The sequence below is a fragment of the Lepidochelys kempii genome, chromosome 11, assembly GCF_965140265.1.
Source record: "Lepidochelys kempii isolate rLepKem1 chromosome 11, rLepKem1.hap2, whole genome shotgun sequence".
Taxonomy (NCBI): Eukaryota; Metazoa; Chordata; order Testudines; family Cheloniidae; genus Lepidochelys; species Lepidochelys kempii.
In genome coordinates, this window is record NC_133266.1 from 18,522,478 (window position 1) to 18,534,828 (window position 12,351).

The following is a 12,351-nucleotide window of genomic DNA, read 5'->3' on the forward strand; positions in this document are numbered from 1 at the left end:
TTTGCTTATTTGCCTCCCAGCCACTGGCATCCTACTTCTTCTTCGGCCAATAGTTAAGACAAACAAGTTTGTTTACATTTACGGGAGATAATGCTACCCTAGTAGATACTGTTCTGATCCCATTGGTAATGTTGAAGAAATGGGACTTGAATCATACTATTTGTTGCTACCCTAGAACAGAATTCTTGATGGGCAATTGTATTAATACTTTTGTGTCATGATCTGAGAAATTTCAGGGATTCATAGAGCTTTTTTCCCAGTTTTTATTAGAGCATTCCCAACACTAAATAATGTTCGGTGAAAATATTAAGTAAAAATGATCATACCTACTTGATTTTCACACGTTGGGAAGATAAATCAATTATTGAGAACTTGTTAACTGAATAAAAACCATTATTTCACACTGAATTCAAGATGAATCAACTAATCTTATCAAATATTGGTATTAGTTAAGCACAGAAATTATATATAATAGATTAGTTTTCCTTGAAAGGCTACTCTCTGGTGTCATCTTTCTGACTGTTGATATGCTTGAAACAGTAAATACGAAAATACAAATATATTTTATAAAATCCCAATATAACCAACACAAAATTAAGCAACCTCTTCTGGTTTCGGATACTCACATTTCATATTGTAATAAGTGCATAAAGTAACAGAATGTCCCAGTGCATGTAACTGTATAGATCTACAGGCTTTATAAAATGATATACTTCATAAATGAACCATCATCCCTTTAAAAAAGAACAATACTTTTAATACCTCTTCAGGTCTTCCTAGAGCAGGAGTTCCAGTAAGAAGAATTGCTCGTGCAGCATTCTGCACAATTGGCAATAAAATCTTGCTGCGGGTTGCATTCCTGGATTTCATATAGTGAGACTCATCAACCAAAACTATCTTAAAGTTTTGTTTGTACAAAGTGTCTACTAAAGTCTGTGCATCTGTAGCTAGTAGGCCATAACCCAAAACTGTCACTTTGCTGGTCGATATTCTCCTAGAAAAGAAAATCCAGGGGTTTGGTTATTCATTTATCATAACAGGACTAACTCACAAAGAAAGAAAGAAAAGTGAATACGCTGAAAAAGTGTTACAGAAACAATCTCCATTAAGAAAAGGAGTACTTGTGGCACCTTAGAGACTAACCAATTTATTTGAGCATGAGCTTTCGTGAGCTACAGCTCACTTCATCGGATGCATACCGTGGAAACTGTAGCAGACTTTATATACACACAGAGATCATGAAACAATACCTCCTCCCACCCCACTGTCCTGCTGGTAATAGCTTATCTAAAGTGATCATCAAGTTGGGCCATTTCCAGTTTCCAAGGTATGCATCCGATGAAGTGAGCTGTAGCTCACGAAAGCTCATGCTCAAATAAATTGGTTAGTCTCTAAGGTGCCACAAATACTCCTTTTCTTTTTGCGAATACAGACTAACATGGCTGTTACTCTGAAATCTCCATTAAGAAAGTGTGCATGAGGCCAAATACAACTGCTATACCTATTGGTTTAAATGCCAAAATTCTCTAATATCAACTGTTCAAGCATCTGCAACATTGGCAAACTACACACAAAAGTACTGTAAACACTTCACATTCCCAGAACAGATATATTACACATCACATTATAGACTGATGCATGAGAATGCATCAAGGATGTCAATGACTGAATCAGAAGCTCCCAATGTACTTCTGATGAATTCAGTACACCCCAAACATGTGGGTAGCTCCATACAAACTCGATGCGAAGATAACTATTTGACTAGCAAGATATGCTACAACTGCAGGCAGCTACTTAAAGTTAATTAAGATGAGATTGGTGAAGCACACACAGAAACTTTATGACTGTTAGTTAATATGGACAAATATAATTGACATCACAGAAAAATCTATACATCTAAGATAAATATAATAAAGTGGTTTCCTGCACTGTTCATACTTACAGTCTTACATTGTGCATACTTACAACCTTATGGAGACCATTAGAAACAAAGATGGAAAAAACAGTCAGTGGAGCACACCAAAAGAGGAGATGACAGTTTTGGGAGTCGCTTACTCTGTCATTCTCAATTTCCCAACTAGGCATAGGTTTCACAACCTTTTATACACTTTTTTCATTCCACCCACATATATCTGAAACCAAATCTGATCAAGTCTCAGCCCCCATATCTGGTATTGTGGGAGAGGGTTATAATTGTTCATATGTGGTATTCTGATTTAGCATAATTACATTTCTGACAGTTAACCATTTGCATCAGTCCATTTCCCAATAATTTTAATATGTTAGTGTGGTTAGTTCTTATTCCAAAAAGTCCCTAAGATGTGTTGTGATAACTGGGCCTTCAAATTTACTCTAATTATGAGCTCAACTGTAAAAAGTAAGTGAAATTTCATAAGATGTCACAATAACCTATGTCACAAATGCTAAGGTGAAAAGGTAAAAAAGGGAGACAGAAAAACAGAATTAGCCCAAACAAAAAGGCTTACTAATATAACTCAAGGACTGTGTTAAGAACATGCTTAGCAAACAAGAAAAGTGGGGAGCCAGAAATCAATGAACCAAAATTGATGCATCAGAAACTAGGCCTAACTGGTGGACAAAATAATGAGGGGATGGGATATTCTGTCTACCACTCCCTTTTGTGGGTCCTTAAAGAAAGAGACTTTGGGGAGGAAAAACTGGCTACTGGAGTGAGCTTCACCATCATGGCTGCCACCCCCGGCATCTCCTGGGACCCCCTGAGCCTTTGTCATCCTGATCCTAAGAGATGTCCTGACCAGACCAGACCAGAGAGAGGGACCCAGATGATATCACCACCTCTACTGGCTCCAACTGAACCCCAGGCACAGCTGCGATGAAACAGAATTGGACTTCAACAACAGCAGCGACAAAAGTAGCTTCAGCCCATCTCAATTAACGTCTTCTCTTTTACCCCCAAAGGACAGTTATTACCATCTTTGATACCATCTAAGAGACTGCCAAAGAAGGGAGGTTTCCCTTCTAAAAACTCTCTCCAGCTAAATGGAACGGGTACAAGGGATGTTGTTAAAATGAAAGTAATATTTAATACTTTATGTTTCAAATGGTTTAACTGTTTTTCTTTTTTATCTTTAATAAAAGGTTAAGAAGATTTTTAATGATATATTTGCTATGGTATTAAAGCAAGCTGAAGTGTCTATATACCAAACCCCGAAACTTGTTTCATCACTGTTTAATGTTGGACAGTGACTGGGTTATATTAACCACCTAAAGTAACACAACAACTGTGACAAAGTTCCTCCTCTGCCTTGGTGGGTCTTGCACTTATTGGCGGATTTGCTCGCCTCAGAGGTTCACAGCAGCCCTCAGTTTGGCCACTTTTGTGGCTCAAATCTGCCATTCACTCAGTTAGCCTCATCACTGGCCAGTATGGGGAAAGCAAGAAGAACAATCCCCGCAGTCTCTGCTGATCCACCTAGTGGATCGGGGAACAGGCCAGAGACCTTCCCCTCTGGTGGAAGCCACAGTCCAGTTCAACTCCTCCGGTATCAAGTAGGGAGTTGGAGGGATGGAGGGAACCCAGGCCCGCTCTCTACTCCGGGTTCCAGCCCAGGGCCCTATGGATTGCCGCTGTCTACAGTGACTCCTGTAACAGCTGTGTGACAGCTACAACTCCCTGGCCTACTTCCCCATGACCTCCTCCCAACACTTTCTTTATTCTCACCACAGAACCTTCCTCCTGATGTCTGATAATGCTTGTACTTCTCAGTCTCCCAGTAGTATGCTTTCTCACTTTCAGCTTCTTGTGCCTCTTGCTCCCAGCTCCTTACATGTGCACCACAAACTGAAGTGAGCTCCTTTTTAAACCCAGGTGCCCTGATTAGCCTGCCTTAATTGAGTCTAGAAGCTTCTTGATTGGCTGCAGGTGTTCTAATCAGCCTGTCTGCCTTAATTGTTTCCAGAAAGTTCCTGATTGTTCTGGAACCTTCCCTGTTACCTTACCCAGAGAAAAGGGACCTACTTAACCTGGGGCTAATATATCTGCCTTTTATCACTCTCCTCTAGCCATCTGGCCCGACCCTGTCCACCTAAATTAATACAACAGATGCTACCATCTGTTTGCTTGTGGTTCACCTGGCTACCACAAGATGCATTATTAAACTATTACAAAATGCATATTAATAAGTTTTATAACCTTAGGCGAAGAACGTATAATTTCAGAACCTTTGGTCATGCACATGCTAACTTCCACCACACCTCACTCTAAGCCTTTAGCAGTTAAAACCTGCAGCAAAGCTTATTTTTAATAAATATATTTTGGCTTTTTTACTTGCTATTACAGCTTCAATAATGTCCATTATTATTTCCACAAGCGTATTTAAGAAATAGATTACATTTTACTCAAAACTATAGACTCTCCAAGTTCAGATCAAGGGTCAACAGCATCCTGAACTTTGAGATGTGACTTAGTGCAAAAACTAAGCTGGGTTTGACCTATTTTGGTCAAGAGTTGGGAGACAGATGAGGCATGGTTTGAGTTGAACATGGTATCTTCAACCTGAACTTCAAGATAGGCTTGGTTTGAACTTCACCCTCAGAATTTATGCTCTGAGTTATCCCTGAACTAGAGTCTGATAAAGGCATATGCAGTGATTAGTTATTCCTGTGCTAGCCTCTGGCCAATCCACAACCTAGGAGCTGGTTTAGAGACTCTATAAGTCTCAAAAGAGAAACAGCAGCTCAGTCTGCCTGACGCCATTTTATGGCTTGGCACTCTCCCCTGCCCGATAGCAGCGACAGACTTCACCGCCCTCAGCCCGCTCCAGCCCTACGCTTGCTTTGTTCTGAATGTGCGCTTGAATCCTTATTCTGGTTCCAACCTTTGGCTCTGATTCCTGGCCTGGCTGCCACCATGATGACTACTAGGCCAGACCCTCCACATCTTGGTTTCTGATAGATACTAAGCACCAACAAGGCATTGCAATGAAGCACAGAGTGCTTCAACGCCTTTGCAAATGAAATAGCTCAACTCAGAGTCAAAGCACAGCTTTTGAGACCATTCTTGCTGATCTCAGTTGATTGTCAGTGTCAATTGTCTCTTAACATTGAATGGTAATTTTTTTCCCGGCACTTTCAAATATTTCCAGGCTATTTTTATGTTGGAGTTATTTGGTCATCGCAGAGAAGGGTACAAATGTTTTGAATAATTCCAAGTGGACTCTACCTGCAGTAGATGTCTCTATCAGTAGTCAAGTCATTTGCTGGCATTCCTCAGACATCAGAAAGAGCAATTTTCCTTGTCCAAGAAAGACATTTTATAAGTCCATCCAGACATTACTGTAAATCGCTATGTTGCTTTTGAGATTAAAAACTGGCTTAAACTGAAAATCTTGGCCTAAATTTTAAAATCACTCCTCTGAGATAAGGAAGCATTACAGCTTGCATTTAATGGCGAAACTAAAGTTAAGAAGTTAAGTTTCTTTCTTTAGGTCACATGAGAATTCTGGTATAGCCTGAATAAAACCCATGTTGCCTAACTCCCAGTCTTGTGCACAAGTCCATCATTTGCTTTTCTAGATGTTGGGCTGTGTGAATTTAATTTAATTTGCAGGTATTCACTGAACAAATCGCAACAGACTTTTGTGGAGAATAAGAAACTTCACTCACCCAATGTCAGTTTTGTTCTGAATGATGCTGATATCATCTGGACAGAGTTCTGGAATCCATTTTTCCATCTCATCAATCCAAGGGTACTTCAGAGATGAAGGGACTACTATTAAGAGAGGCCATTCCTTTTTATAGTAGTAGGAAATGGCAATTGCTTGGATTGTCTTCCCCAGTCCCATCTAAGAAAGACACACAGAAAAAGTAAAGGCATTATCAGCATTTGAAAGGTGAGCATAACCTGTACGCCTTTCAAAACAGCCCAAAGTAGATGGGTTAAAAAAAAATTGAGGGAGAGAAGACCAGTAGAAGGGAGAAATGAGTAGAAGGGGCAGGCTCATGTGTTGTGGAAAGAAGCTGCAAAGCATGGTTTTCAATTAAATTCAAAATAAACTGGTCAAAAGTTCTTGGGGCCTGATCCAAAGCCCATTAAAACTGATAGAAATGCTCCAGTTGACTTCAGTAGGCTTTGGAGCAAGCACATAATGAATGTAGTAGGGGCGGGGAGGCCAAAAATCTTCACCTCCTTGAGCTCCCAAAGGCCCACAGAAAATACATTCAGCCATTGGACAATTCTTTCAGATGTTTAATTTCAACTTATAGCAATCTTTTTTCTACTAAATTATACTCAAATTGTATCGGATTATTTTACATGGAATAGTATCCAGTTTGTATGCAGATAAAGAGTCAATTTAAAAAAACTGTAAAAATTATAAGACGTAATGTGAAGGAAAAAAGTTTTATGATCAAACTATATTTAAGAGAAATGAATTTAAGAGAGTTTACAAAATACATTTTCAAATTTGATAATTTTTTGCATCAAACAACTAGAAATATGCATTTCTTGCATACATTTTAGATTAACAGTATAACTGTCTGGGCTTTTATTTAGATTTATTTATCCCATCAATACCCTAGAACTTTACAAAAACATTTTAAAGTGACCATTTAAAAATCTCCTTTGACTAGCTGGCTATGAAAATGTACTCCCATTTTGTAGATCACAATACATCTTTCTAGATGATGAACTGATTTATGGCTCAGCAAGTAATTCTGTGAAAACAAAATTCCAACCTTGGCACTGCAGTTAATGAGAACTGCATCTTTCTGTAGCAGCTCTGTAATACGAGTTTGGGGCAATGCCTCTGGAGTTCACAAGAAACTTCTTATTAATTCTGGAGTAATGTCAGAAAAGGGAAAGGAGTACTTGTGGCACCTTAGAGACTAACCAATTTATTTGAGCATAAGCTTTCGTGAGCTACAGCTCACTTCATCGGATGCTGTAGCTCACGAAAGCTTATGCTCAAATAAATTGGTTAGTCTCTAAGGTGCCACAAGTACTCCTTTTCTTTTTGCGAATACAGACTAACACGGCTGTTACTCTGAAACCTGTCAGAAAAGGGAGAATTATATGTCTTTAATTCAATTTGTTGAAGTCCTTCCTCTTCTGTCATCCCACAAAGGAACAGTCCATAATAGCAAGCATTTTAGCTCCACCTACTGGAAGCAAGTTCACACAGAGCAGACTGCAAACTCCCAGAGGGTATATAAACTCACCCTCCATACCTCATAGCCCAGAGTCAAGGAAGAAGTAGAGAATATTCCAAATTAAGAAACTATAAGAAAAAGAGAGGAATACAGGATTGAAGAACAGAAAGATAAAGTTACCACTAAGTAATGTTCCTTTCTCAAATGTCCTGTCTTCTCTCACCAAAAAAAAACAACAAAACACAAAAAAAAACAGTTAAAAAACAACAAGCTGAAGTATGTAGTGAAGTGGTCTTACTTGATGAGCCTAGCACAACCTCCTTTGGTCAGGAGCCATTAAGAGAGGGTGAGGTAAGTAACAGAGGGATGGATCCATCAGATGATGATTGATGAAGGAGTGAAGAGAGGATCAAGTGCTATATTCCTCATGATATCATCTCAGCCCTAACTTCCCAGAAGGGAGCCCATATCACTTCTATAATGGCCCCAGTCATCTAGAGAAGATTTTCTTGCTTGCTAGTATGCCTTACAAATATAGCCCTTAATTCAATGGAAGAAGGTGGTTTTAGTGGCCTACAATCCTCTTTTAGGATCCTAGAAATAAGTTCTTAGGCCATCAGTACTTTTGAGTGTAAGTCAAATATAATGTGAAACCTCTCCTGGAGGAGAAACACTGATTGGTAACGATGATAAGCAGACTCAACATTTTATTAACATGAAATTATTGTTTTTTTGACAGAAGTTACAGAGGTAAATGTAATGCCAGACAAACTTAAACATAAGGAGAATCAAAACTGAAAATTCAGTCTTGACATAGCAAGCCAACAAAATAGCAAGTGTTACTTTCACCAACAGAGGCGGAGAGGTACCATTCCTATACCACAGATTCAAAAAGAGGCCAATATAACTCTAGGTAGGTAACCTTTGATAGGGTGGAAAGGTAAAGGCTCAATGTTTGGGCCTTTAATGAAAAAGCACAAAAAGCATGGCAATATAAGGATAAGAATCCCTCTCAAATGGGCCTCCAACATTGGAGATAATAATAATAAATAATAATAATACACCACCTATTTGTCATATAGTACTTTACATCAGTAGATCTCAAAGTACATTACAAAGGAGGTAAGAGATGGCAGATATGAACTCTTAAGGTCTTGAATTTAAGACTCCTGTTAAAAATGCTAACATATCTGAATATTCCTAGAAGGAACAACTAAGGCTGGGAACCTACCCTTCAGATTCCTGATAAGATCTTTTCAACTACTAAAGAAGAGGCAGGCCCCAAATAATTCTGCTTGGATTTCCCATGGAGTCTAGTGCATTCTGCATTCTGGAGTCTAGTGCATTCTGCAAGACTTTGGAAACTTAATCAGTGCTGTGTGAATACTCACAGTAAAGACATGATCAGCTCAGATATGTATCTCAGTATAGTATCTTAGTGACTTCATTTAAGGAGATCTCAATAACTAGTCAACACAGTTAAGGCTCCGCCCCAGGCACCACTGGGAGATCTCATAGCAATGACACTAAGATGTAGACAAATCTACTGATACTGGGAAGAAAAAAAAAAAGAATTGGTGGTGGTAGGCCCTTTAGAAAGAAAAGATTAAATTTTTAGAGAGAAGTGTATATAGATACACCACCCCACCGCCACGAATATTGAGAGTCCTAAGGCAACACTACACTGACTGTTAATTTGGAATGCAATATGGTAGCAAAAATGGAATGAAATGTGGAGTTACATATATAGACACAGAAAAGGGAGATGATAATCCCTCACTTCCAATTCTAGTGATATTACAAATGGAATAACCACATTATTTCTGGGCACCTCAACACTAAAAAGATATGAACAAGCAGAAGAGAAAATAGAGAGGAGCAACAGAAGGGACTGGCACATCTGAGGGACTGACTTATGAGGAAAGTTTATAATATTCATAGTAGGGCTTGGCCAAATGACAATTAAGAGGGCAGAGGAATGTTATAATCTTTTACAAGTATTTGAAGGGTGAAGATACTTAACACTTACAAGCATTTTTCATCTTAAACACTGGACAAAAGTTTAAAATCAATCCTCAATACTTATGTGATGTAGAGAAGTTTTATAACCCTTATTTTATGCATGGGAAAACTGAACAAGAGAGGGTAGCCCATGGAATATAATATAACTAGGAAAATCAGGATGAGATATGCAATAAACAAATGAATAAATAAATTAGACTGAACATTGCGAAACATTTTCTATTGATAAGAATTATATTGCTATGGAATAGTCTTCATATGTAAATGATGGGAGTACCATTTCTTGAGTTATTTAAAAATTAATTAGACAAATCACTTGAGAGTATACTGTTGGGAACATTCCTACATTAGCAGACAGACATGGTTCTTTGGAGTTGATATTTGATATGAAAAATAGTTATTGGATAAAATATGTATTTATGCCTTTTTCTGCAATGAAAATATTTCTGAAATAGGTTATAGACAAGAAGAATGGTTTAAGTGGTTTGATGAAAATCCACAACAAAAATATGTAATGCAGACAACTGATTGGTGTAAAATCCTACCAAAAAGCTAAGAATATATTTTTTTGGACTGGAGTCCATTTGGGAGCTTGTGGAAATGAAAGGCTGCATGGGAACAATGAAGATATTTTAATGGGAAAGCACTTTCTTCAGTTATCAATGGGGCCCTACCAAATTCACGGTCCATTTTGGTCAATTTCACGGTCACAGGATATTAAAAATGGTAAATGTCCTAATTTCAGCTATTTAAATCTGAAATTTCACGGTGCTGTAGTTGTAGGAGTCCTGACTCAAAAAGAAGTTCTGGAGGGGTCGCAAAGTTATTGTAGGGCGGGTGGGGGGAGGGCTTGCTATACTGCTACCCTTACTTCTGCACTGCCTTCAGAGCTGGGCAGCTGGAGAGTGGTGGCTGCTGGCTGGGAGCCCTGCTCTGAAGGCAGAGCCGCCGCCAGCAGCAGTGCAGAAGTAAGGATGGCATGGTATGGTATTCCCACCCTTACTTCTGTCCTGCTGCCTGCAGAGCTGCGCCCTCAGTCAGCAGCTGGGACTCTCCAGCTGTCCAGTTCTGAAGACAGCAGCGCAGAAGTAAGGGTGGCATGGTATGGTATTCCCACCCTTGCGTCTCCACTGCTGCTGGCAGGGCACTGCCTTCAGAGCTGGGCGCCCGGCTAACAGCCGCCTCTCTCTGGCTGCCCAGCTCTGAAAGCAGCGCAGAAGTAAGGGTGGCAATACTGCAACCCCCTAAAATAACCTTGCGACCCCTCCTTGCGTCAGGCCTCCCAATTTGAGAAAAGCTGGTCTCCCCCATGAAATCTGTATAGTGTAGGGTAAAAGCACAAAAGACCAGATTTCACGATCCGTGACGTGTTTTTCATGGCCATGAATTTGGCAGGGCCCTAGTAATCAATGTAGATTTTTCAGCACTGACCGTAAAAGTAGAACAATAGCTAATCACAGTGCTTTCAGATTGCAAATCTTTCTAGGCAGGAATATTTTTGGTATCTAACTTTCTACACTATTTCAATTTATGGGTAATACAAATGGATAATAATTCTCTATTAAATGAAGTATTGAATGCACAATTTATGAAGTGTGTACCCAGGATGAAAAATTAATAGTAGTGTTAATTATAAACATTATTATATTTTAACTGACTGAAGTAGATGGAAATTAAAATTAAATTAATAAGGAATATTATAAACATTTTATCCATATGAAGAACAGTACAACAACTGAAATACAGAGCTATGATTCAGTTCATTATAACTACAGGATAATTAATACAAATCACAGATAATCCCCTCATTGCAATATTGAGTTAGTAATCATTTTATTTACAGTAGATGGTGCACATAATCTTAAATAGGCTGAGCACCCCAAAAGCAGTCAATAAAAAGATAAATACAGAGGAGGAGGTGAGCGAGTCAACTGGTTCACAGCCTAAAGAAGAAAATCATCACTGAGAGATAAAATACTGAGCTACAGGTAAAGAAGAAATTGATATGTTTAAAATAATATAGCAACTTCAAAATATATTTCTTAAAATGGTTTCTTCTTGAGTTTTTATCAACCAGTAGTACTTAATTCAACATGCCAAAAAAACAAAACAAACCAAAAACCACACACAAGCCTCAAACTACTTTTTAACCTGGAAGACTAGTTTCTATAGACTCTGATTCATGCATCTTGAATTCTAAATGGTTTTGGACCTGGTTATCGGATCGCCTCTTCCCAGAAAACCAGGTTGCAGTTGAGATTAGTAGAAGTGCTTGAGCTGGAGCTCCCTCAATATAAAGGAGGAGGAGCTGTTGAGAGGAAACTCACTCTGTGAAGTACATTCTGGATCCAAAAGGCCACAGAACCCTATGGGCCCCTGACTCACTTTGCCTTGACACTATATGGTACTTTGGTTACACAGCACAGTCAAAGGTACCATGCTGTATCATACAAAGAATTTACATTTCCCTAAGAAATCAAAGAATCATTGTTTCATTCTCTGAGAATCATGTATTACTTTATTAAGTACACTTGCGCTGTTGCATTGCATAGATTCACATTTGCAACTATCTGTTTAAAACAGGTTTCAGAGTAGCAGCCGTGTTAGTCTCTATCTGCAAAAAGAAAAGGAGGACTTGTGGCACCTTAGAGACTAACAAATTTATTTGAGCATTAGCTTTCGTGAGCCACTGCTCACTTCATCGGATGCATTCAGTGGAAAATACAGTGGGGAGATTTATACACACAGAGAACATGAAACAATGGGTGTTACCATACACACTGTAACGAGAGTGATCATGGGTAGCATATGGAATACCCATGGTCAGAGTTCCAGGTGTGTCTGTGCGGATTTGTTCTTGTGCTTTTTCAGGGAGTTTCTTGACTACACCATTTGCTCAAGAAACTCCCTGAAAAAGCACAAGAACAAATCTGCACAGACACACCCCTGGAACCCCTACCAGAGGTATTCTATCTGCTACCCAAGATCCATAAATCTGGAAATCCTGGACACCCCATCATCTCAGGCAATGGCACCTTGACAGCAGGATTGTCTGGCTATGTAGACTCCCTCCTCAGGCCCTACGCTACCAGCACTCCCAGCTATCTTCGAGACACCACTGACTTCCTGAGGAAACTACAATCCATCGGTGATCTTCCTGAAAACACCATCCTAGCCACTATGGATGTAGAAGCCCTC

At 39.1% G+C, this 12,351-nt stretch overlaps 1 protein-coding gene across 3 annotated transcripts in view; it reads right to left on the bottom strand.

Moving 5' to 3' along the window:
• Positions 1-12,351, bottom strand: part of ZRANB3 (zinc finger RANBP2-type containing 3) — a 128,456-nt gene that overhangs the window by 77,602 nt on the left and 38,503 nt on the right. For all 3 annotated transcript variants that reach the window (XM_073305335.1, XM_073305334.1, XM_073305336.1), the window contains 2 exons: positions 5,647-5,825; positions 763-994 (listed from right to left, as the gene is read on the bottom strand). In XM_073305335.1, coding sequence (XP_073161436.1) covers positions 763-994; positions 5,647-5,825 — 411 coding nt within the window. The remainder of the gene's footprint in view (positions 1-762; positions 995-5,646; positions 5,826-12,351) is intronic.